General features: G+C 38.0%; 1 protein-coding gene across 4 annotated transcripts in view; it reads right to left on the bottom strand.

Annotated features, from left to right (window-relative positions):
- Positions 1-22752, bottom strand: part of SUPT3H (SPT3 homolog, SAGA and STAGA complex component) — a 533155-nt gene that overhangs the window by 91650 nt on the left and 418753 nt on the right. For all 4 annotated transcript variants that reach the window (XM_045801650.2, XM_087857062.1, XM_087857064.1 and 1 more), the window contains exon 11: positions 14797-14907. In XM_045801650.2, the coding sequence (XP_045657606.1) occupies positions 14797-14907 (111 nt within the window). The remainder of the gene's footprint in view (positions 1-14796; positions 14908-22752) is intronic.

The raw sequence follows: 22752 nt of genomic DNA, 5'->3' as shown, positions 1-22752 counted from the left end.
GTCTGCTTGTTCTGTGTGAGACTATTTCCCCTTTTCTGAGAAACGAAAAGTCCCCACCACAGATTCAGTTCAAGGCACAGACTTATTTGCAAAAAAAAAAAAAAAAAAGAAAAGAAAAGGTCTCATAACAGAAGTGGATGCCAAAGAACACTTCTTTGTCACTTTGGTCTTGACTTGGCATCGTGTTTCAGGTGGTATTCATTTGGGAGAGAGAGATCGATGACATAACATGTCCAACCCTCCTCTCTAAGTGGCTTTACTCGAAGTGGGTAAGGGCAGACAAATATAAATTCATCTGTCCGTAGGCAACCAGAAACATACCAACTCATCTTGGAGTAATTTAACCAATAGGATGATTTAGAGGACAGTGCAGTGGCACCATTTTTGGAAGGCAAGAGCTTAGCAGAAGGAACATAAATCAAAGGTGACTGGCAGGTAAGGGATATATGCAGCCATCAGCCAAACCATGCGCACACTGGCACCGATTCAATAAGATCATTTATAACATTTTTAAGGCAGGAGTACACAAAAGGGGGTCTGGTGCTAACTAAATCCACAGATAGCTTACATGCCACTGAAATAAACACTTCCAGATGCGGTGTACAAAAACCTTTCACAGAAAGAAATGTTTTCTTTCATAAATCTGAAGGAGGGGCTCTTAGCGAGGAAGGGCAGAAAGGCTGAAATGGAGACGGAGCTGCTTATAGCCTGGAAGTGCTCGCGGACGTGGAGCAGCTGTGTGGGCAAGGCTGCGCTGCGTCCTCGCGATTTCTGTGAAGCGGGGGGAAACACGCGAGCAGCGTATCACTCCATCAGTCCTCGAAAACCCGGTGTCTGAGTCAGTGCCGCTCTCCTTCCTTACAATTTCTACTTTGGGGGTGTGGGTGGTGGTAGAGATGAGGGGTTCACACAGAGCTGAAAACCGCGAATCAAAGTTTAGAAAAACGATGCGTTGCAACTGACAATAGCGCAAAACTGTTGCAAGCATGGCTTTAATGATGACAAAAATCTGTGAAATCTGGTTATAGCCATCCTTCAGGAATGCACGACCAAATTCATTAATGGCTTAGAAAGTCAATTTGTTCATCAAAAAGGCATAATAATATGTGGGGCTTCCTGGTCATATATATATATACACTCCCAGAAGTTCAAACAGCAAGCTAGACTGTCTTTCTTATTTTATTTCATTTTTTAAGTTCAGGTGGTCTATGCATTGAGCTCCCCACTCACCCTCCAGAAAGCCCCCTGAGATTAATTTCCTTGTGGAATCTTTAAACTTCATGCAAATTCTTTGTAAACAAGCAACTGAGCACTTGTTCCTGAGAATATTTTTTGTCTGTTTTGTGCACTGACCTAAGTTATAAACGTGTCATCTTTTTTTTTTTTTTAAGATTTTATTTATTTATTTGACAGAGAGAGACAGCCAGCGAGAGAGGGAACACAAGCAGGGGGAGTGGGAGAGGAAGAAGCAGGCTCATAGCGGAGGAGCCTGATGTGGGGCTCGATCCCAGAACGCTGGGATCACGCCCTGAGCCGAAGGCAGATGCTTAACCGCTGTGCCACCCAGGCGCCCCTAAACGTGTCATCTTCTATTCTTTTTTCACTTGGCTCTTGCTCTACTTACTGATGCCAAATATCTCTTGCGTAGATGCTCTCTCCTCTGGTGTTAATGCCATTGTCTTAGCAGAGGCTTCTCTGGCTTCTTGCTTACAACACTGCGCGGGTCACCTAATTGGCCCCCGTGCCTCTTCTACCCCCTACCCTGGCCCCTCCTCTACATCCTCGTCTGAGTTATTTTTCTAACATATGGATCTATTTGTATCAACCCCTTGCTCCCAAACTCTCAAATAGCCCCTTGGTGACCATATCAGTGATTAAAAAGAAAATTTCCAAACGAAATCTTCCTGAGAACCCAATGTGTATCAGAGATGAAAATTCGTCTGCATTACTTAGAGGAAATGCCTTCTTCCTTGCACAATGCCTGCACAGTAATCTGGGGTTTCTGCAGAGCACGGTTAGGTAAGTGTTGGCCTACATCATAAAGTCTAGCTAAACTGGCTTGGAATTCAAAGTCCTCAAACTGTCATCACCCCACCTGTGAGGCTTCATCTTCCCTCAAGGTACTCCAGACTTGGTTCCTCAACTCTGCTTAGACAGTCGTACTGCTGTCATACATCTATCTTCGCCCCCCAGCCCATTTTATTCCTGCTCTTTTTCTTTCTTTTTTACAGATTTTATTTATTTATTTATTTATTTATTTATTTATTTATTTATTTATTTGAGAGAGCGAGAGAGAGCACAAGGGGAGAAGAGAGGGACAAGCAGACTCCCTGCTGAGCAGGGAGCCTGATGTGGGGCTCAATCCCAGGACCCTGGGATCATGACCTGAGCCAAAGGCAGACGCTTAACCGCCTGAGCCACCCAGCTGCCCCCCGCCCCCGCTCTTTTTTCTACCTGAATTATCTTTTCAAAATTCGTACTCTTTTCCCCTAGCTCTGTTTCATAAGCTCGGTTCAAATGTTATTGGCCCCACAAAGCTTCCCTGACTTCCTCAGGCAGATTGTGCCTTCCTTCTCTGTACCCGAAGCACCTTGTCCAAACTTTGGTTACAGCACCAGTCACATGCACGTCTCCTTTGCTGCGTTGAACACCCAATTATCTCCATGTTCCATACCCTCACTTCAACAGATTTCTAACGCAGTACTTGGGAAGTGTTTATTGAATTAATAAATGGAGATATCAGAGCTGTTGGGGTCTGTGGACATGTAGGGACGTTAACACTGGTCCTTCCACTTCTCAATGGTAAGAAGTTCAATTGTACAAATATGGATTTTGCCAAATGGACTGTTTTTACTTCGTCCGAACTCAGAAGGCAGGTGCTGTCCTTTGTATGTGAAATGTGCTGTCACCCTAGCAGGAAGGTGTGTGCTTTGAATTGGTTTTCCAGCAGTGGTGGGTGATAGATGGACTTGTAGCAGTAGTACCGAGTCTTGCCTTACCTCCTTATTCATTTTTTTTTAACTTTAACCATTTGTGAGCTGGTTGTGTGAGTGAAAGATATAGCTTGCCATCAGAAACTGAAGGTAGTTTACCCAAATGAGGATCAACCCTATTACTGTCTTCTTCAGACAGTGAGATTCAGAGAAAAGCACAGTGTAGAGCCCAGGCTAGTTTTCTCCTCTCTTCCCTTCCCTTCTCCTCTTCTCTTCTGTTCTTCTCTCTCCCCAAACCCCTTTAAAACACTGAAGGCTTGCTTGGATGAGAAGTGCTTGTCAACTATAACTTACTTATTAGGCTCTTACTTAATTAGTCTAGAATACAGGCATAGGTGTTTTAGGTTAGATCGGGAAGGAAGAATTAACTCAGAGCCAGAAATGTAGTTTCTAACTTCTCTACTGGAAACTATAAAACCTGCACGAGTGTTTGAATTGGAATTGACAGGAACCTGTAGGCCAGGCTGTGAACTTCTGGAGCCAGAGAGTTAACTCAAAGACTCCCTCCCTGGTATTTCCATCAGGGGCACAGCTGCCCAACTGTCACCTTGAATGCACCTGGGCAAATTCAGAGCCTGACACTGGGCTCTGCCCTCATGACCTCTGCCAACTAATCAGGCAAAATATTTCCAGATCTGGAGAGCCTACTCCACATTTTGGGTAGATGCCCAGAACTGCGAAGGCACTCCAATCAGGTGGGAGAGCTTATCCAGGTGCCAGGGCAAGAATTAACATCTGACTGACATATGGGCCGTGAATTTTCTCTTCTCACAGCTTGGGGTCATGCAGAGGCAGTGTGTGGGGGTGGAATATTTGATCTGTGCATACATAGCCTAGGGGATTTGGTTTAAATCAAATCATAATTAAAACACCAGTCAGGAAAACAAGGTGTAATTATTTTTTTCCTGCATATTTTTCCGACCTTGGATATAGCTCCAAATACACGCTGGGTACAAGAAAAGCTAGGTATCAGTTTCATTTTGGGAAGGTGTAAATTCTCCACTTAAAACAATCCACTTATTATGTTGTGGGATTAACTCTGCAACTACATCAGTAAATTAAATGACAGTTCAATGATTATATTTGTGAGACTAAAGTATGTAACACTATTTAAGAAATCATCAAAAAGTAAATCATCTCCAGTTCAACAGGCTCTCATCATGGCTGTGGGAGGGCATTTTTGTCACACTATCAATTAAACAGTACACAAATGTTTCACTTAAACAAAACACACTTATGAATGTTAGATGTTTCTGGCAATGGTCAATAAGCAATATATTTTAATAAAACCAATGTGCTCTTTTTTAATATTCACCCAGTCAGATATAAAATACTAACTGAAAATTTAAATAGTATTTTTGCTAGGTGAACACGAACAACTTAATTTATTGAGGCTGGATGTCCAATTCCATATATGTAATCTTCTTATTTATTCACAGACTTAAAAGAAGATTCTTGCTATTTTTAGAGTATAATTTTTAAGTTTAGAAATATCTCAGCTGAGGTTAGTTCCTCCCAGCTAATCCTTTTGCTGCTTTCATGAATTTATGAGTTAAAAGAATCCTGATTTTTTTCTTTTAAAGAAAGAATAATTTCCTTTTGGGAGTCACTCTAAATATTTTCCCATTCTCTCTCCATTCCCTCAGAAGACTGCAAAAACCTAGAAACTACAATAACACAGTCAAATCTCAAGATCTGGTCCTTTTAGAATATTCTGCTCAGTTTCTCTTTTGTTGTCAATTGTTCCTCTTTTCTTGCATTCATGTTTGAATTCTTCCCCTATTATCTAAGATACAGCGTTCCTTTTACAATAGAGATACATTAACTTCTTAAACTACTTCAAATTTTAAAAGTCCTTGAAGGACACAAACTTGGAAAAAATACACAGGGCTGGTTAGGCTCTACCTTGAACATTCCCCCCCCTCCCCCTTTAGAGAATACTGCTTTTCTCCTTTTCAAGCTGTGTTCCTGAAATCTCTAGGATTCTCTGAAGGATTGCCAGGGGCCTCATGATGTTTGATTTGAATGTCCATTTACGATTTCTGTGCTACTTGAAATAAAGTTTCTGTCACCTCATGCTTTATATTTGAACTTCTTATAAATGTTTTGTTGATTACCAAGTTATGTCTTGGAATTTGGGCTTGTTAGTTTTATTTATTTATTTTTATTTATTTATTTAGTAGACCAGATAAATATTCTAATATATAGCTGTGCAAGTTTGCGTACATCACCGCAGGATCTGTACCGCATGCTGAACCAAATTCGAGGTCTTTACTGCTGACATAGAACTGAAGGCAGAAAAAAGCAAAATGTGTCTGAATAATAACTCTTTACTGTAGAGACAGACTAGTTGTTAATGATAGCACAATTTTCAAATTGGAACTAGATAAGTCCTTATAAACAAATTCGCTGCCTGCCCCAACTTAAAGGTATTGCTGTAGACAGAGGGGTTCAAATGAGAGATCTTGCTTTCCTTCTCTTACCTTTCTGTCTGATGATTAAAAAAATTAACTAAACATGTACTGTATGGTGACTAATATAATAAAAAATCATTAAAAATATCAACTGAACAGCTTTTACGATATAATGGGACTGTGCCACCTCTCTGGCAATACAGAATTATGATGCTATACTTGCAATAGCAGAAATAGTTTCATTAATGAAGTTCACCAAATTTGGATTCAATGGGCAAAGGGAAAATAAATTTGACCCTGAAACTTTAAGTAAATATTTGTGAGAGAAGGGTCGTCAGGTGACTGAGATGTTCTTTACGACACTGAGCTGCTTATCATGTCTTAGGAAACCTTAAAAAATATTTTCCAGAAATCCATGAAGAATTACCCTGGATTAGAAATCCATGTATTAGTCTCCTTTAAACATTATCAGTTTAAAAATGTGAGCACTTGTTAGGTGTTGTTAGTTTAATAACTTTTAAGCAAAAAATTCTAACTATTTTTCTTTTGGGCCAAGACTATTGCAGGCCTGTGCAGAACATTAGTAAAAACTGCCATATTTGTGAATCGAAACTTATCAATGCTGAGTAAATAAAAGAAAATGTAAAGTGGACACTGTGATGGATATAATATTACAATGTCACCTGTAATTTTGTTTTTGAAACATCTTCACTTTTCTTAATGAATGAGATTTTAAGACTGCATCTTCTAGCCACAGATTTTTTGAAATATTTTATGAAGAAACCCTTTTCTAGTGGAACATCTTTTAACCTCTTGGAACACTTGTCTTCTACACAATGTAGTTTAGAAAATATGATCTCGTGTTTTCAGGAGAAGACCACTTAAAGAGTTAGGAACAGAGACCATTCTGCAAAGAGGATGTTTAATGAGTAGGGTTAGTGAGAATTCACTGAAGCCCATGGTCCCAGGGAACCACAGAATATTCCTGTCCACAGATAGAGCTCTAGTACTTACTACGTAACTTTAAGCTAGTTACCTAATTTTTCTCTAAGTCTCAGTTTTCCTATCTAGAAAGTGGGGATAATTAACACTCATCTTGCTGTGTTGTGAGGATAAATAACATAATGCAAGTGAAAAGTTTCTTCTAAAATATTACACAAATTGTTATCTGGTCAACCAACACTCGTTTCAGATTCTAATGATTTTCTCTGCCGAATTCTTCCAACTACTTTATTCCTACATTTCAAACATTCTCTCCCTAACTAATCCTAAACTGAACATTGTGTTAGTTGAACCATACACAATTTCTGATATTCAACTGTTTTTCACCTGGAGAAACTGCAATTTCATACAATTTGACATAATGAATTTCATCACTGGAATCACCCAGTTCCAAAATTAAAAACAACTACATTAAGTGTTTCACGGTTTAGTCTGAAGAACACGGACTTTCGGGTTATTCTTATATGAGAAATATGACAGATGTTAATTTATTTCTGAGAATCAGTAGCCCACAAGTATAAAAATGTATGTGACTCCAATCTATAAGGAGAGATTTAGTACTTCCAGAAAATTTATTGAGGAGATTTTTGTTTCCAGTCAAACACACAAATATTTAAGAATTCTTACCCAATTTATCCTTGGTATTTACATTTGAAAATTATTCTAATATTTTGTGACATTTCATTCTCCAGGTTGAACAAATAAAATGCCAGCAAATCTAATGTAATCATGATGTAAGAATTATTCATGAATGTGAAAGTCTAGGTCGAAACAGTCAAAGCAATCTGCTCTGCTGCTTTTGTTTTTAAAAGCCTAATGTGAAGAATTCCAAGAGGAAATTTCCTATTTTCGATACCTCTGTGTTTATTTCCAACATCCTCAAGAACCAAGGATAGGAGAGCATCCCTGGCCCCTGTAGTAGATCTCCCCACATCAAAGTCAATGGCAGTGGAAGAGCAGTCAACTGAGAGTGGCGAGGCTAGATTCCAGGGTCAGCCCTGTCGCTCACTCATAAGGTGCCTCTGGGTTCACTGTGAAGTTTCTCCGAGGCGGAGACTCACTGGCTTTCGCAAATCTTAGCCAGCTTTCAAATACCGTGATTCTGTCTAAGAATCGAAGGCAGCTGAATGGACACTGAAGCATGACTCGCTTCTAGGGATGCTGTATCGGTTAGCGACCACGCTTACATAAGCAACTTTATTGTCTTGCTATTCCAGTTCAATAGAAAATCACCTGATAACATGCAAGCTCAGGGGGCTTAACATATTTTTTGAGGTGAATATCACTCAGGAGAAGCCAAAATAGATTTAGGCGTTACACAGTGGATTATGTCATTGCACCCAGTGAACAGAGTTTCCTTTTTCTGGCTTTCAAAATTATACACCTGATTTCATATCAGCCATTTAGAGCACTTCCCATCGAGAGCTGGGATTGAGCCTCAGAGTAAGAACCATGGGCACCATCCACTGTTGGCAAACAGAGAGCATCTAGATAAAACACATGTCTGACCTTCTTCTGTATGATAAACAATCAGTACACCAGGTTACCCTTTGGAATATTTTCCTTGAAAACATTTCATTCACAAAAATTTTAAATGCTTTTTCCTTCTAAATGTGCACAAGTAAATTCTCAGAATATTTTTAAAAAAACCATTACCAAAAGCATTTCAATTTTTAGGCTGAGAGAAGAAAATGCTCTTCAAACAATTAAATACCAGTTAATTTTCTGATACCAATTAATTTTCTGATAGGATAATTCATTTAAAGCTTTTGCTGTCCCTTTTATTGGGGGCATTTTAAGTAAGTTTTATTTATCCTTTACTATTCTATCTATATTTTCTTAATTTTCTAACATACCAGACTACTTTCAGTAAACAAAAAAATTACTAAAGAAATGAAGAAATTAGTAAAATGAAAAAAAATTTAAAAATTGAGACATGAACAGACACTTCTCCAAAGAAGACATACGGATGGCTAACAGACACATGAAAAAATGTTTAACATCACTAGCTATCAGGAAATACAAATCAAAACCGCAATGAGATACCACCTTACACCAGTTAGAATGGCAAAAATTAACAAGACAGGAAACAACAAATGTCGGTGAGGATGTGGAGAAAGGGGAACCCTCTTACACTGTTGGTGCGAATGCAAGCTGGTGCAGTCATTCTGGAAAACAGTATGGAGGTTCCTCAAGACATTAAAAACAGAACTACCCTACGACCTAGCAACTGCACTACTAGGTATTTACCCCAAAGATACAGATATAATGAAAAGAAGGGGTACGTGCACCCCAATGTTCATAGCAGCAACGTCCACAATAGCCAAACTGTGGAAGGAGCCTGGATGCCCTTCAATGGATGAATGGATAAAGATGATGTGGTACATATATATACAATGGAATACTACTCAGCCATCAGAAAGGATGAATACCTACCATTTACATCAACATGGATGGAACCGGAGGAGATTATGCTAAGTGAAATAAGCCAAGCAGAGAAAGACAATTATCATACGGTTTCACTCATATATGGAACATAAGGAATAGAACGGAGTACCACATGGGAAGGGAGGGAAAACTGAATGGGAAGAAATCAGAGAGGGAGACAAACCATGAGAGACTCTGGACTCTGGGAAATAAGCTGAGAGTTACAGAAGGGGGTTGTGGGGTATGGGGTAACCATGTGATGGGCATTAAGGAGGTGTTGTGACGAGCACCGGTGTTATACACGACTAATGAATCGTTGAACACTACATCAAAAACTAGTGATGTACCATATGTTGGCTAACTGAACATAATAATAATAAAAAAGGGAAGCTTCTATCAAGCAACATCTTTCTTCACGAAGATAGAACTGTTTTCCAATGGACGTGTGGATGCGCAAGGGAAGTACCAGGTACTCAACTCTGAGAAACAAGTCTAGGTAGAAAGCAACTTTCTCCCAACGTTTTCTTTCATGAAGACAGAGGCATTTTTCAAAGGATGTGAGAAAAAAAAAGAGGAAATAATTTATTTAAAAAATTATCACCAACTCTGATATACTCATCAGTCTCTGAAATTTTTTCAATAACTTACACAAATATACAAACTGATTTTGATGAAGCTTTATAAATTTGAGACCATGCCATTTTTTTCCTTCAGATTTCTGTTTCATAAGAGCTAGTATGCAAAATCTAGCTAGTATGCAAAAACGGAGCAGTAACTACGTACATTCAGTTCCTGAGACCTTATTTTTAAGGTGATAATGTGATAAAAATCCATTAATGTTCTTCAACCATTACCAATCCCCAAAGTAAAAATGAACACATTTATTCTCAGGAACAATCATCTTTAAATGGTATTTAAATTTTAAATAAAAAACCATTAGTCTGATAAGAAATCACATTATTATTCAAGTTTCAGTTTCTCCTGGGATTACAAAGTGAAGCCTCTGTGTGTATGTGTGTATCTGTATGGCTGGGTGGTGGGGGAGTGGCTTCTCTTTCATTCTGTTTGCATTCCTATTTGAGACCTTTTAGAAAATATACTACGGCTACTACTGTTGCTACTACTTCCACTATTATTAGTATTAATTTATTAAGAGCTTATCACATGTCACCCAAAAAACAAATTATCCAGTTAAGAAATGGGCAGAAGACATGAACAGACATTTTTCCGAAGATGACATGCAGATGGCCAACAGACACATGAAAAGATGCTCAACATCACTCATCATCAGGGAAATGCGAATCAAAACTGCAATGAGATACCACCTCACAGCTGTCAGAATGGCTAAAATCAACACCGCAGGAATCAGCAGATGTTGGTGAGGATGTGGAGAAAGGGGAACCTTCTTACATTGACGGTGGGAATGCAAACTGGTACAGCCACTCTGGAAAACAGTATGGAGGTTCCGCAAAAAGTTAAAAATAGAATTACCCTATGACCCAGCAGTTGCGCTACTAAGTATTTACCCAAAAGATACAAAAATACTGATTTCAAGGGACACATGCGGCACGATGCTTATAGAGCACCCTCAGTAACAGCCAAATGATGGAAAGAGCCAAAATGTTCATTGATGAGTGGATGAAGAAGATGTGGTGTATATACACAATGGAATACTATTCAGCCATCAAAAGAATGAAATCTTGCCATTTGCAACAACATGGATAGCACTAGAGTGTATTATGCTAAGTGAAACAAGCCAGTCAGAGAAAGACAAATATCATATAATTTCACTCATGTGCAGAATTTAAGAAACAAAACAGATGAATATAGGGGGGAAAAAAGAGAGGCAAACCAGGAAAAAGACTGTTAATGACAGAGAACAAACTGAGGGTGGCTGGAGGGGAGGTGGATGGAGGCGTGGGTTAAATGGGTGATGGACATTAAGGAGGGCACTTGTTGGGATGAGCACTGGGTGTTATATGTAAGAGATGAATCATTAAATTCTACTCTTGAAACCAATATTACACTATATGTTAACTAACTAGAATTTAAATAAAAATTTGAAACAGAAACAAGCAAAAAGAGCTTATCACATGTCAAGTTCACAGTATTCCTTAAATTCGATCACAAGATATGTTCTATTATTACATCTATTTTACGGATGAAACTGAATCAATGAAAGGTTAAGAAACTTCCTGAAAGCTTCTTAGCTGGTAGGTGGCGGAGCTGGGATCAAAACCATGGTCATTTGGCTCTCGGCACAACAAACACCACACGGTGTAACTTCCGTAAATACCAGCTACTCCGAGTGCAAGGACGACATAAGATGACAAGCGTCAAAGTCACTCAGGACATCTGGGGATGCATACGTACTCTAAAATAACGACTACGAATCACAGATTCTGAAGTGATTTTCAGAATTATAGGAAAAATAAACAATAGGCAAAAAGTAGGATTAGTTTTTTAAAACGTTCTTTAGTATGTGTATATGGACAGTCAGGTATACAGGGGTGGGGACAACTGCGAAAGTGTGTTTTAGGAAGCCGATTCTGGGGCTGGGAGTTTTAGCCCTGGCTCCATCATTTAGTCTAATTACTAGCTTAACCTCAGAAAAATACTTCAATCCTCTAGGTATGATACTCTCTCTGATCTTCTGCACAGGACTGAGGATAAATGAGAACACAGAAAAGAAAGCAATTACCAACTAAAACCAATATGCTAAACACAGCGCTGCTCTAACTGGCTGAGTGGAGATGGTGGTTTGCAAGTCACTCCGGCACAGGCTCGCACTCACAGCCAGGGAGCTGAAGTTTCGGCCCTCCGCCCCTTTCCTCTCTGTGGCAGCAGCTACGTTGTGCAAAGCATCGCCTATGCTCTTCTTCCTCACCTCCACCTAACAGGGCTTCAATCGTTCTTCTATCGTTTCAACTAATTCCCAAGGTGACGAACTCACAACTCTTGATGCAACGAATTGCAGTTCTGAAATGGATCAAGTTGTGATTTTGTATAAAAGTATGTCAAAAGTCATAATACAGTAGAAGACAGAAGGGTGACTCACTAAAAGCAGATTTTTCCTGGTGTGTTGTCGATATTGGAATTAAATTTCTGTGTAACCTACTGGTTGTTATTTTAATTCTCCAAATCAGTTTCCAATTCCTGGGAATTGCCACATGTGAATCAAGGTGTGGATGCTATAAATTAGGTCTCACATCTACATGTACACCAGACAAGCACTTTAGATTCGGCATGACGAGGGCACAGACAATCTCTGTTTCATAGACACCAGTTGTTCAAGAGCACTTTAGTTTACACAGGAAATGTTGTGCTGGAGGTAACTGAGCTCAGCCTTTCTGCACGAAAATTTAGGTCTCAATCTATGGTTACTGCAGAGGCAGTCCACATGCCTCCTTTCTTCTTACCGGTTGCAGCTCGAAGTCTAGGTAGCAAAGAGTCCCTCGTGCAGCATGAAGTAGTATCTCCGGGAGTGGGGATCAGGGAACCAGACATGAGCATCCCCTAACATCAGAAGCACCTCTTTCGTGCAAGTTGAAGGTATGTGGGAGACAGGGCAGGATGGCCATATTGTTAGAGACACAGGCTGCAAATCTCTCCCACTTAAAAGAGAATTTTTAACTAATTTAAAAGGCAGATTTATGAAAGGTACAGCATAGGGAATATAGTCAATGATGTTATGATAGCGTCACATGGTGACAGATGGTAGCTACACTTGTGATGAGCAGATATATGGGGAGGTTGAATCACTATGCTGTATGCCTGAAACCAATGTGTGTCAACGGTACTTCAATAAAAAAAAGAGGCAGATTTATGTATTGTAATGTATGCCATGAAACTCGATCTCCCTGATCATATGAGTGATGATAGAAAGGGGACGTGCAGTCCTGCAGACCGGGCAAATTATTAGAGCTCCAGGGAATGAAGCAGACCTCTCAAGGTGGGTCCTTTCTGAAGAGTGATAAAAATGCGGGTACCCCTCTCTGATGACTTTTACCATTTGCTGTGTTCTGGTAGTGGCTAAGTGAACATTCCGGGTCATGGTTTATTTGTTCTATTTTAGCAGATCTATTTAAATTAAGCATTTAAAAATTAGATCATTAACTTAAAAAATCATATTGTTATATGTTCATTAGGTAAAAAATTAGCTTAAATTGTATCTGAACTTAGTTTCGAGTGCATTTTCTGACCACATACCACAATCTTAGATTATCAAAGCAACCTTACATGAATAACAGAGTACCACACACACACACACACACACACACACACATACATATAAATGATGTCATCAACCAAGATGGTTAAGTGATCTGTCCAGTGTAGTTAAGTATAAAAAATGTGGAAGAATGGAGGAGCCACCACCTCGTTTTGAGGAAATATCAAAGACTTAATGATTGGGAGATTTTCCCCTTACATCAAATACACGTTCCTTTATGTAATTTTATCCATTATTTTAGTTACCATTTTAGGTTCTTTCTCAAAACTACAGCTTCCCCTCGCTACTCCTTAATTACTTCTAGATTATTATCAGCACTGCCTCCTCTTCCTTCCCTCTCCACTCCACTGCCTCAACCTTTTAGCCATTAGTTGGCTCTTAAATATGGACTTGGTATGTTTAATCCTTTGTCAGAAGACGGTTCTTTCAATTTTGGTTTTTAAATTCTTCCAGTCGTCTCCTATTTTTCTCAATTTCATCTTTCTTTTGGCTCATCACTAAAGTAGTCTCACCTCTCATGCAGAAAAAAATAAAACACGAGATCCTTGATTTCACCCCGGCTTTTCACTTGTAATAATCTAAAACACATTCATGCAGAAGGATATATAGCTTTCATCAGCAGTGCTGAAATCATGTTCTCATTATATGGAAGACAGATTTTAAATTCTAAACAAAAGTGAAAATAATAGTTTCCATTACAAAAAGCTCCTGATAATACACGCTTGCTGCCACAATGAGAATCCATACAATTAACTAATGAAAATAAAGAATGGAAAGAAAGCATTCCCTTTAACTAAAACACAGGGAAAAAGGAGATGATCTAATGTAGAAGAAATCATGATTTCTATTAACAGATCACAGTAAAATCCACTCTCAGGAGAAAACACATACTCCGTTACACTTATGTACGTACGAACGTATATATGTATGATGTTATACGTACCTACCCTGTTTTAGTAGAGTAAAGCAGAAGTGACTATGAAGAAACCAAACAGTAAATTCTACTGTCCCTCAGTCTTAAGTCCAACCTCACTTTCTGAAAATCAAACCAATGAAAGACTTGGAGAAAGTTCTATTAACATGAATAAAGATTTTTTAAAAAGGGCCACAAGATGAGCACTTAATTAAACACACACACACACACACACACACACACACACACACACACACTCGATCTTTAGGCTGTTGAAATATAAAGTCTTTAATTCTCCATTTAAAAAAACAAACAAACCCTGATTATAAGCTTTAAAACCATTTGAAGATGTGAAAGACTATCTGCATTTCAGCCTATTTGAAAGCCAGTAAAGAAATCATTTCTTCTTCCTCCAACTCACAGTATGTTTAGGAGCAGGACGTCTGATAGAAGTGGTATTGCCAATCTAACCAATTTTAAAATATAAAGTGCTTCTAGCAATATTTGGAGACATATAATTTGACAAAAAGTTTTATAAACCTAAGCTTTGAAAAACAGAAAATATAAGCCCCAACAAAAAAAGCATAATTTGTGATTGAAAGAAAATAATATTTTGTAGAAAAAAATCGTCCTTCCAAAAAGAGACAAAAATGACTAACTTTTATTTCCCAAGAGAATTATGCCACTTTTATACAACAAAATTACCATCACCACAAATTGCTTTCAACAATTCCATTGCTTCTTCATTTGACCACTTGAAAATCAAAATTCTTTCAGATTATAAATATAACTTTTTATAACTCTGTTATTACGTACTGTGAATGGGGAAAGGGGGCCAATCTTGTGGCCGTAGCGTCGAACGGCCTCTCTGATGTGGCAGGGCTGGATGGCATCGCTGTGAGCCTCAACACCACAGGCCGCAGTGCTCTGCGACAGAAAAACACAGAAATTGTTACCAAATCAAAAACACACAACAGAACTACAGTGTATAAAATATGAAAATAAACTTTTATAAAATGCATGTTCCCCCCCTTTAGGATGCACATCCCTGCTGCCGTTCACTATGTTTAAAAAAAGATTCCACGAACAAATGAAAGCTGACTTTTACGTGACCCCTTCCTAGCAGACCTACCGAATGCAATTTTTATGCCCACAATATTTCACCTAGGCCTGCACGTCAAGGTACGGGAGAACAGAGCCAGTCGCGTGCAGACGAGAAGTGTCGTGGGGGATTGCTGACAGAGCCGCAGGAAGCTATTTTTTTAAAAAACGCTTAAACATTTATTATTATAAATGTTTCTTGGGAGCTTGTTGGGCATATTTCTGAAATAACTTGAGGGTCATCAATTTTAAAATGAAAAATATAAAATTGCTATATATTTATTTATAATACTGGAGCTGTCAGAGATGATCATTTTTACTTGATTCCCAATTTTCTAGGTGTCCTCAGGGCAAAAAGAAAATAAAATGAAACCTTTCTATTTCAATCTGCCTCATGTGTAAAAGGCAGGTTTGAAAGTACAAAAAGACACAAGGAAGAGAAAGGCTATTTGCAAAGAGAGTATGGATATCAGCTTAAGAAAGGTATGTAACATGATTTAAAAAAAAAATAAAATGCTCAAAAGAAGCAAGACAGTCTCGTGGTTCACTCGTAGGCTCTGGTTCCGAAATACCTGATCCAGATCCTATCACAGTTACCAGTTCTGTCAAGTTACGTAATTACCTCTGCACTTCGGTTTCCTCATCTGTAAAATTGGGATAATAATTATAATTGCTTTCTACTTCAGTGGATACCAGGTGCCAGATCAACATTAAAGAATCAAGAGAAAGAAACAGTAGTTTGTGTATTACTATAACTGTATTCTAGAAGTCAGTCATAGTCACATAATGATTATTTGTTTTTCTGATAATTACTACGATTACCACTTTCATAATTCCTTGTAGGAGTGTAACTAGTGTGACCTCTATGGGTACTAATTTGGCAAAATCTTATCAAATGAAAATGCACAACCATTTTTGACCCAATTTCACATCCAAGAATTTATCCTATGATATAGTACGCAGGTACAAAATTTTATAGACCTATATGCCTGTATCTATATACCTATCACGTGCGCGTGCCCACACACACACACGCTCACTGCAGAACTATTAGGATTGATGAGCTAAATGTTCATCAAGGAGGGAACACTAAAATAAATTATGATACATCCACGTAATGAAACAGAAACTACAGCAACCACCAAAAAGAACAAGGGAGTTCCGTACATAGTCCTATGGAACTAGCTCTAAGATGTACCGTGTGAAAAAAATGCATGGTATCCAACTGGGTGGTATTATGTTACCATTTATTTTTTAAAAAGCCTGAACATTATACACTCATTCAAGCATAGACCAGTTTTTGCAAAGGTATACCAAAAATCAGTAATAGTCCTTATCTCTTGGAGGCTAAATGGGTGTCTAAAGGACATGGATTGGAAAAGACATTTTTCAGTGTATATCCTTCTGTACTTTTCAAATGTATTTTCCGTACCTTGTGCATGTTTTTCCTGTAACTAGTAAAAAAAAAAATTAAAAACTCTGATTAAGTGAGAGCATCAGCTAATTATCCAAGCTGAACCTGAAATAAGATGTAAAATATAAAACAAAGCAGATCTTGATTATTTTTATTATTTTAATAATATATGAAATAAGCCAAACAGGAATTTGCTCTAGAGTATCTTTCTCAATTTCATTTCGGCAATACCCTAAGTAACAGATCCGTTATGCCCACAACAATACAAATTGTTATCTTAACCCTTCACTTGGCACTGGTATAAAAGTACAGAGAATTTTTTTTTTTTTTGAGTGCTTTCTTGGTTCTTATTCCAAATACTTTGTGTCAGATGGAAATGCAATTACCAAATATCTGATAAGGGTTAAGGCTCTTCTCTGAGTCCATTTGGCCCCAAAGATGAATATGACTAATAGAGACTCATTAATGGCTGAAGCATTCTACCCATTTGTGGAAATGAATGCAAATATTTAGCTGGATCTAGAGTCAAGTTTTCCAGTGGAAACTCAAGTGGAAATACAAAAGACAGACATCAAGAGGGTCAATATCCTGCATATCACGTCGGGCGGAAAGTTCCTCTATGGCATCTCCTTTCTCCCTGCAACTTGGTTTTGTTTTTCATTTCTTTCCTCCATGGCCAATGTAAGATTCTACTCTTTGTTACTTTCCCAAATAAGTTCAGTTTTTGTCAAAACCATAGAACATTTGGTCAAAATCTCTCAATACCTCTGGCATGGCAATCAAATAGGATTTCAGAACACTGAAGGAAGCATAAGCTTACGGTTGAATCGTGATCTTTGCCAAAAAGACAAAGTTAACATATAAAAATGGAAATACTCAATTTTGTGAAAAATGTTATTAGATTTTCTATTTTGCTACCTTCAGGTTTATTTGTTAGAATTAAGCGATTGCGAACAGCACGCAACTACCATATGCACTTCTACACTTTTTTAACTTGCTCACTGAGTTCTTTGAAAGGGAATTCTTAAATCTGAAATGATATATTTCCAGTGTTGCTGCCGCCTCAACCGATCTTTTCACATTTCTGTCAACAGTCGGGCCTTCACCAAGGTACTTTTTAATCCATTCGAATTCAAAATTCATACCAAGTTGAGAATTTTTAATTTAGCAGTGACTCTGGCATTTTAAACAGAAGTTTCAATATAGCTTCCTTGGACCGCAGTTGAGAGTTCAAACTGCTGAGAGATTTTATTCAGCATAAGCCAGCATGGATAAGCAGAGGCACAGTGCTCGAATCCAGGAATATGGAGGGTTCCATATGCTATTTCACCCTCCTGCACCCAGCATCAGTTTTTGGACGAAGGGATGCAAGTAAAGACGAAATGGACGAAGACAAGAACAGAGTGTGAACGCAGCCAAGACAGAGAGGACCTGACATCTGAGGAAGAACTTTCCCAGGCAGCCTGTACTTTACTCAAGGAAATAGTCTATTTCGGCAGAGATTTCAGCAGTCTTCAGGCAACAGGACTCAGTATTTTGTCAGATATGTAGGTTTCATTTTTGAAAATTAAAAAAAAAAGAAGATCCTAGAGTGTGGGCACACGCAGAATGGGAAAGATGAACTGGTAAATCAAACCGTGGTCCAAGGAAGTTATATTGAAACTTCTGTCGCTGCTGGATCTCTTACAAATGTTGTACCTGTCTTGACTTTAAAAAAAAATTATTGGCAAGTTAAATCATCCTATCCTTTCTCAGCCTTTCCCTTGCCAGGGAAATCCAAATTTAAGAAGGACCTGGAATCTCAGATAATTGCCACTTTTTCTTTCCACATAATGGTGGACTAGATCTTTCGTCAAACTTGAAACATTCATTCTTACAGAGTAACACATATATCAGAGCAAACGAAAGGTTAGTACTACTATTACTAATACTTTTATTACTCGCTGGCCACAAAGGATGATACATAATCTGACTGGCAAGGCAAGTGTCTTCCTTCTACTCACTGTTGTACACACAGCTTTCCTAGAGTTTCATGTTTATGGAGGATGTCTTTTCAGACGAAGGTGGGCCATTCTTTGGCCAAAAGTTACAGTGTATAGTATAGTTAATTTTAATAGTTAATTTTCTCATTTCAAAGTTTAATTGAGATGTTAATTGTTAAAACTGTAGTTCTATATAACTAGAAAACTCTTTTCTTTAAGGAAATTAAAATTAGAAAAAGTACTTAACGAGAAGACAAGAGAATCACTAAATTTAAGGATTCATACATCATTAAATCCGGAAGGAATGCAAGATATCATCAATTCTAAACGTTTCCAAGTCTCGCCCCATTTTATAGATGAGAAAGTGAAAATAAAGGACTTGGCCAAGATTACAGTGACAATATCAGAATATGGCTATACATCAGATCGCTTGGCTTGTAGGACACATAGTTGATAAATAGAGGCTTTATTATTTCATGTAGAATGAATTATACCATGTTACGACCATAGTGGAAGTTTCCAGGGAGTAAAAGTGAAAACAGCAAGAGTCTGAATGTAGAAAGATGTGGATGAATAAACAGAGAATAATTAATAGCTTTAAAGTGGGTCATTATTCTGATGTCACCGATTTTGAATTTACAAAAATTCAGATATGAACTGAGCTAATACTTTACTCAGGAAATCTTTGCTATAAAACAACTCTAATGTAATAGCTTTCAACAAGATTAGGAGAGAAATGTTTAACTACTTAGGAGAAAAAATAATTCTTTATATATTTTTGAGAATTATTGAAATTTTTATGTATATATGCATAATATCAGGTTAATTACATCTTCTTCTTCTATACTTCTTACATACAAATTCAGTCCACTGAAGAGGTCTTTTAGGTAGCACTTTGTTACCCTAGTTTTAGTTACTGAGTGAGCTGGAGCACTGTAGCCAAAATTCTTTAAAACTACTTTACAATACAGAAGTTCCTTATAGTTCAAATTTCCCCTTAATAAATAAGCACTGAGATCTGTTGTTTTTAAATGGAAGAGGAAACCAGATATGAAGCTAAAACTTAAATTTGCTTACTATCATTTTAAAGTTATATCTTGGTATGGCTCCACTACTTGTAATGGCAAATGGTTCTCATTGTAGCAACTGAGTTTTAGATAATAATATCACTTTAGACAAATTAAAAAAACGAGAATATGAAAGTGATAGAGATTGATCAAAACCAGGCAGAAACTGGAAAGGGGAATGCCTATATTTAGGAGAAGAGAACGGCAGTGGCTTGAGTTTCCTGTTTTTACTCTTTAAGCATAAGTGTAGGCCCCAGTCAGGATAGGGGGCACAGGACCTTAGAGACTCTAAGAAATCTAGGCCAGAGTTCAGGGCACCCACAGTAGGTATGAAGTGAGGAAGGTGGTATCTCAGTGTGGTTTTGATTTGAATTTCCCTGATGGCTAATGATTTTGAACATTTTTTCATGTGTCTGTTAGCCTGTCCTCATTGGGAAAGTGTTCATATCTTCTTCCCATTTTTTGATTTGATTATTTGTTTCTCGTGTATTGAGTTTGAGAAGTTCTTTGTAGATCTTGGATACTAATCTTTTATCTGTAGTGTCATTTGCAAATATCTTCTCCCATTCCGTGGGCTGCCTCTTAGTTTTTTTCACTGTTTACTTGGCTGTGCAGAAACTTTTTATCTTGATGAAGTCCCACAAGTTCATTTTATCTTTTGTTTCGCTTGCCTTTGGAGATGTGTCATGAAAATGTTGCTTTGGCCGATGTAGAGGTTGTTGCCTATGTTCTCCTCTAGGATTTTGATGGATTCCTGTCTCACCTCGAGGCCGTTCATCCATTTGGAGTTTGTGTATGGTGTGAGAGAGTGGTCAAGTTTCATTCTTTTGCATGTAGCTGTCCAACTTTCCCAGCACCATTTATTGAAGAGACTGTCTTTTTTCCATCGGATGTTTTTTCCTGCTTTATCAAAGATTAGTTGCCCAAAGAGCCGAGGGTCCATTTCTGGGTTCTCTCTTCTGTTCCACTGGTCTATGTGTCTGTTTTTGTGCCAGTACCATGCCATCTTTGTGATCACAGCTTTGTAGTATAGGTTCAAATTCAGCAACGTGATGCCCCCAGCTTTGTTTTTCCTTTTCAACACTTCCTTGGTGATTCGGGGCCTTTTCTGTTTCCATACAAATTTAAGGGCTGTTTGTTCCAGTTCTTTGAAAAATGTCATTGGTATTTTGATTGGGATGGCATTGAAAGTGTAGATTGCTCTGGGTAGCATAGACATTTAGAATGGCACAAATTGACAAGGCAGGAAACAACAAATGTTGGAGAGGATGTGGAGAAAGGGGATCCCTCTTACGTTGTTGGTGGGAATGCAAGTTGGTACAGCCACTTTGGAAAACAGTGTGGAGGTCCCTTAGAAAGTTAAAAATTGAGCTACCCTATGATCCAGCAATTGCACTACTGGGTATTTACCCCAAAGATACAGACGTAGTGAAGAGAAGGGCCATATGCACCCCAATGTTCACAGCAGCATTGTCCACAATAGCTAAATCATGGAAGGAGCCAAGATGCCCCTCAATCCAGATGACTGGATTAAGAAGATGTGGTCCATATATACAATGGAATATTACTCAGCCATCAGAAAGAACGATTTCTCAACATTTGCTGCAACATGGATGGCACTGGAGGAGATAATGTTAAGCGAAATAAGTCAAGCAGAGAAAGACAATTATCATACGGTTTCACTCATTTATGGAACATAAGAAGTTGGAAGATCGGTAGGAGAAGAAAGGGGGGTAAACAGAAGGGGGAATGAACCATGAGAGACTATGGACTCTGGGAAACAAACTGAGGGCTTCAGAGGGGAGGGGGGTGGGGGAATGGGATAGGCTGGAGATGGGTATTAAGGAGGGCACGTATTGCATGGTGCACTGGGTGTTATATGCAAGTAATGAATCATGGAACTTTACATCAAAAACTAGGGATGTACTGTATGGTGACTAACATAATATAATAAAAAATTATTATTAAAAAAATAAATAAATCTTGATAAAAAAAAAGTGAGGAAGGAAATACCAAAAAAGAGCAAAATCAAAGAAGGATATCCCCAAATCCAGCATACAAACTTCATGCAAATCTATTTCTCTTTGGTGCCAAATCCAAGAAATCCAGTGAAAGCTAATAAACTGAGTAGAGATTCCAAGTTGCTGTTAATGAAGATGAGTTTGGGTTTAAAGCTTAGAGTTGAGTGTAGGATAGTAAACTGCCTGCTTAACACACTTGCCCAAATCACCACCACTATAAACACCAACAATTCTTCCAAGTAATAGAACAGAACACAAACTCTCTACCATATACTACCTGTGATGTCCAAGATAAAATTCAAAATCACTAGACACGGAACAATACAAGAAACTGACTGGGAAGAACTGACTGAGAGAGGAGGCATTATTTTGGTCTCCGCTGAGCCTAACGAAGTCTCAAAGAAAGCATGACTTATACTCAATGGAGACTAAAATAATCCAGATATTTATTGATCAAAGAAGGATTTTAAAGTAGCTATTATAACTGTGCTCAAGAAGATCAAAGAAAATAAACCTGTAACAAACGACAAATAAAAAAACCAGACAAACAAAAGCTAAAAAGAAATCAAGTGGAAATTATAAAACTATAAAATAAAATTATCACAAAGAAAAAATTATTGGATGGGTGTAACAGATTAGAGCTGACAGAGGAGTCTGGAACATAAAGAAATATCAATAGAAGTTATCGAATCTGAAGAGCAGAGAGAAAAGACTGAAAGAGAAATTAAATAAGTACCTGTGGAACCATAGCAGAGTAACTAACAAATGTGCCTTGGAATCTTTGAAGTCGAGGAGAGACAGTGAATGAAGCAGAAAAAATATCTGAAGAAGTAATTGCTGAAAATTTCCCCCAAACAGTTAAAGACATAAACCAATATTTAAGAAGCTCAATGAACCCTAAGCCAGACAAATACAAAGAAAACCATGTCTGCGGATAGCGTGGCCAAACTGTGAAAACCAAAAATAAAGATACAAACCTGAAAGCATCCAGAGAAAAATAACACAATAAACAATAATACAAACTACTGACATGATCAAAACAATGGATGCCAGACAACGGGGGAATGATATCATTAAAGTACTGAAATACAACTACCAACCCAGAATTCTATATCCAGTGAAAATATCTTCTAAAAATGAAAGAAAAGGATATTTTCAGAAATATGAAAACTAAGAGAAACCATCAC

The sequence above is a fragment of the Ursus americanus genome, chromosome 29 (assembly GCF_024610735.1).
Source record: "Ursus americanus isolate L20-20 chromosome 29, mUrsAme1.1.p, whole genome shotgun sequence".
NCBI lineage: Eukaryota > Metazoa > Chordata > Mammalia > Carnivora > Ursidae > Ursus > Ursus americanus.
This window is presented reverse-complemented; position numbering and strand designations above follow the sequence as displayed.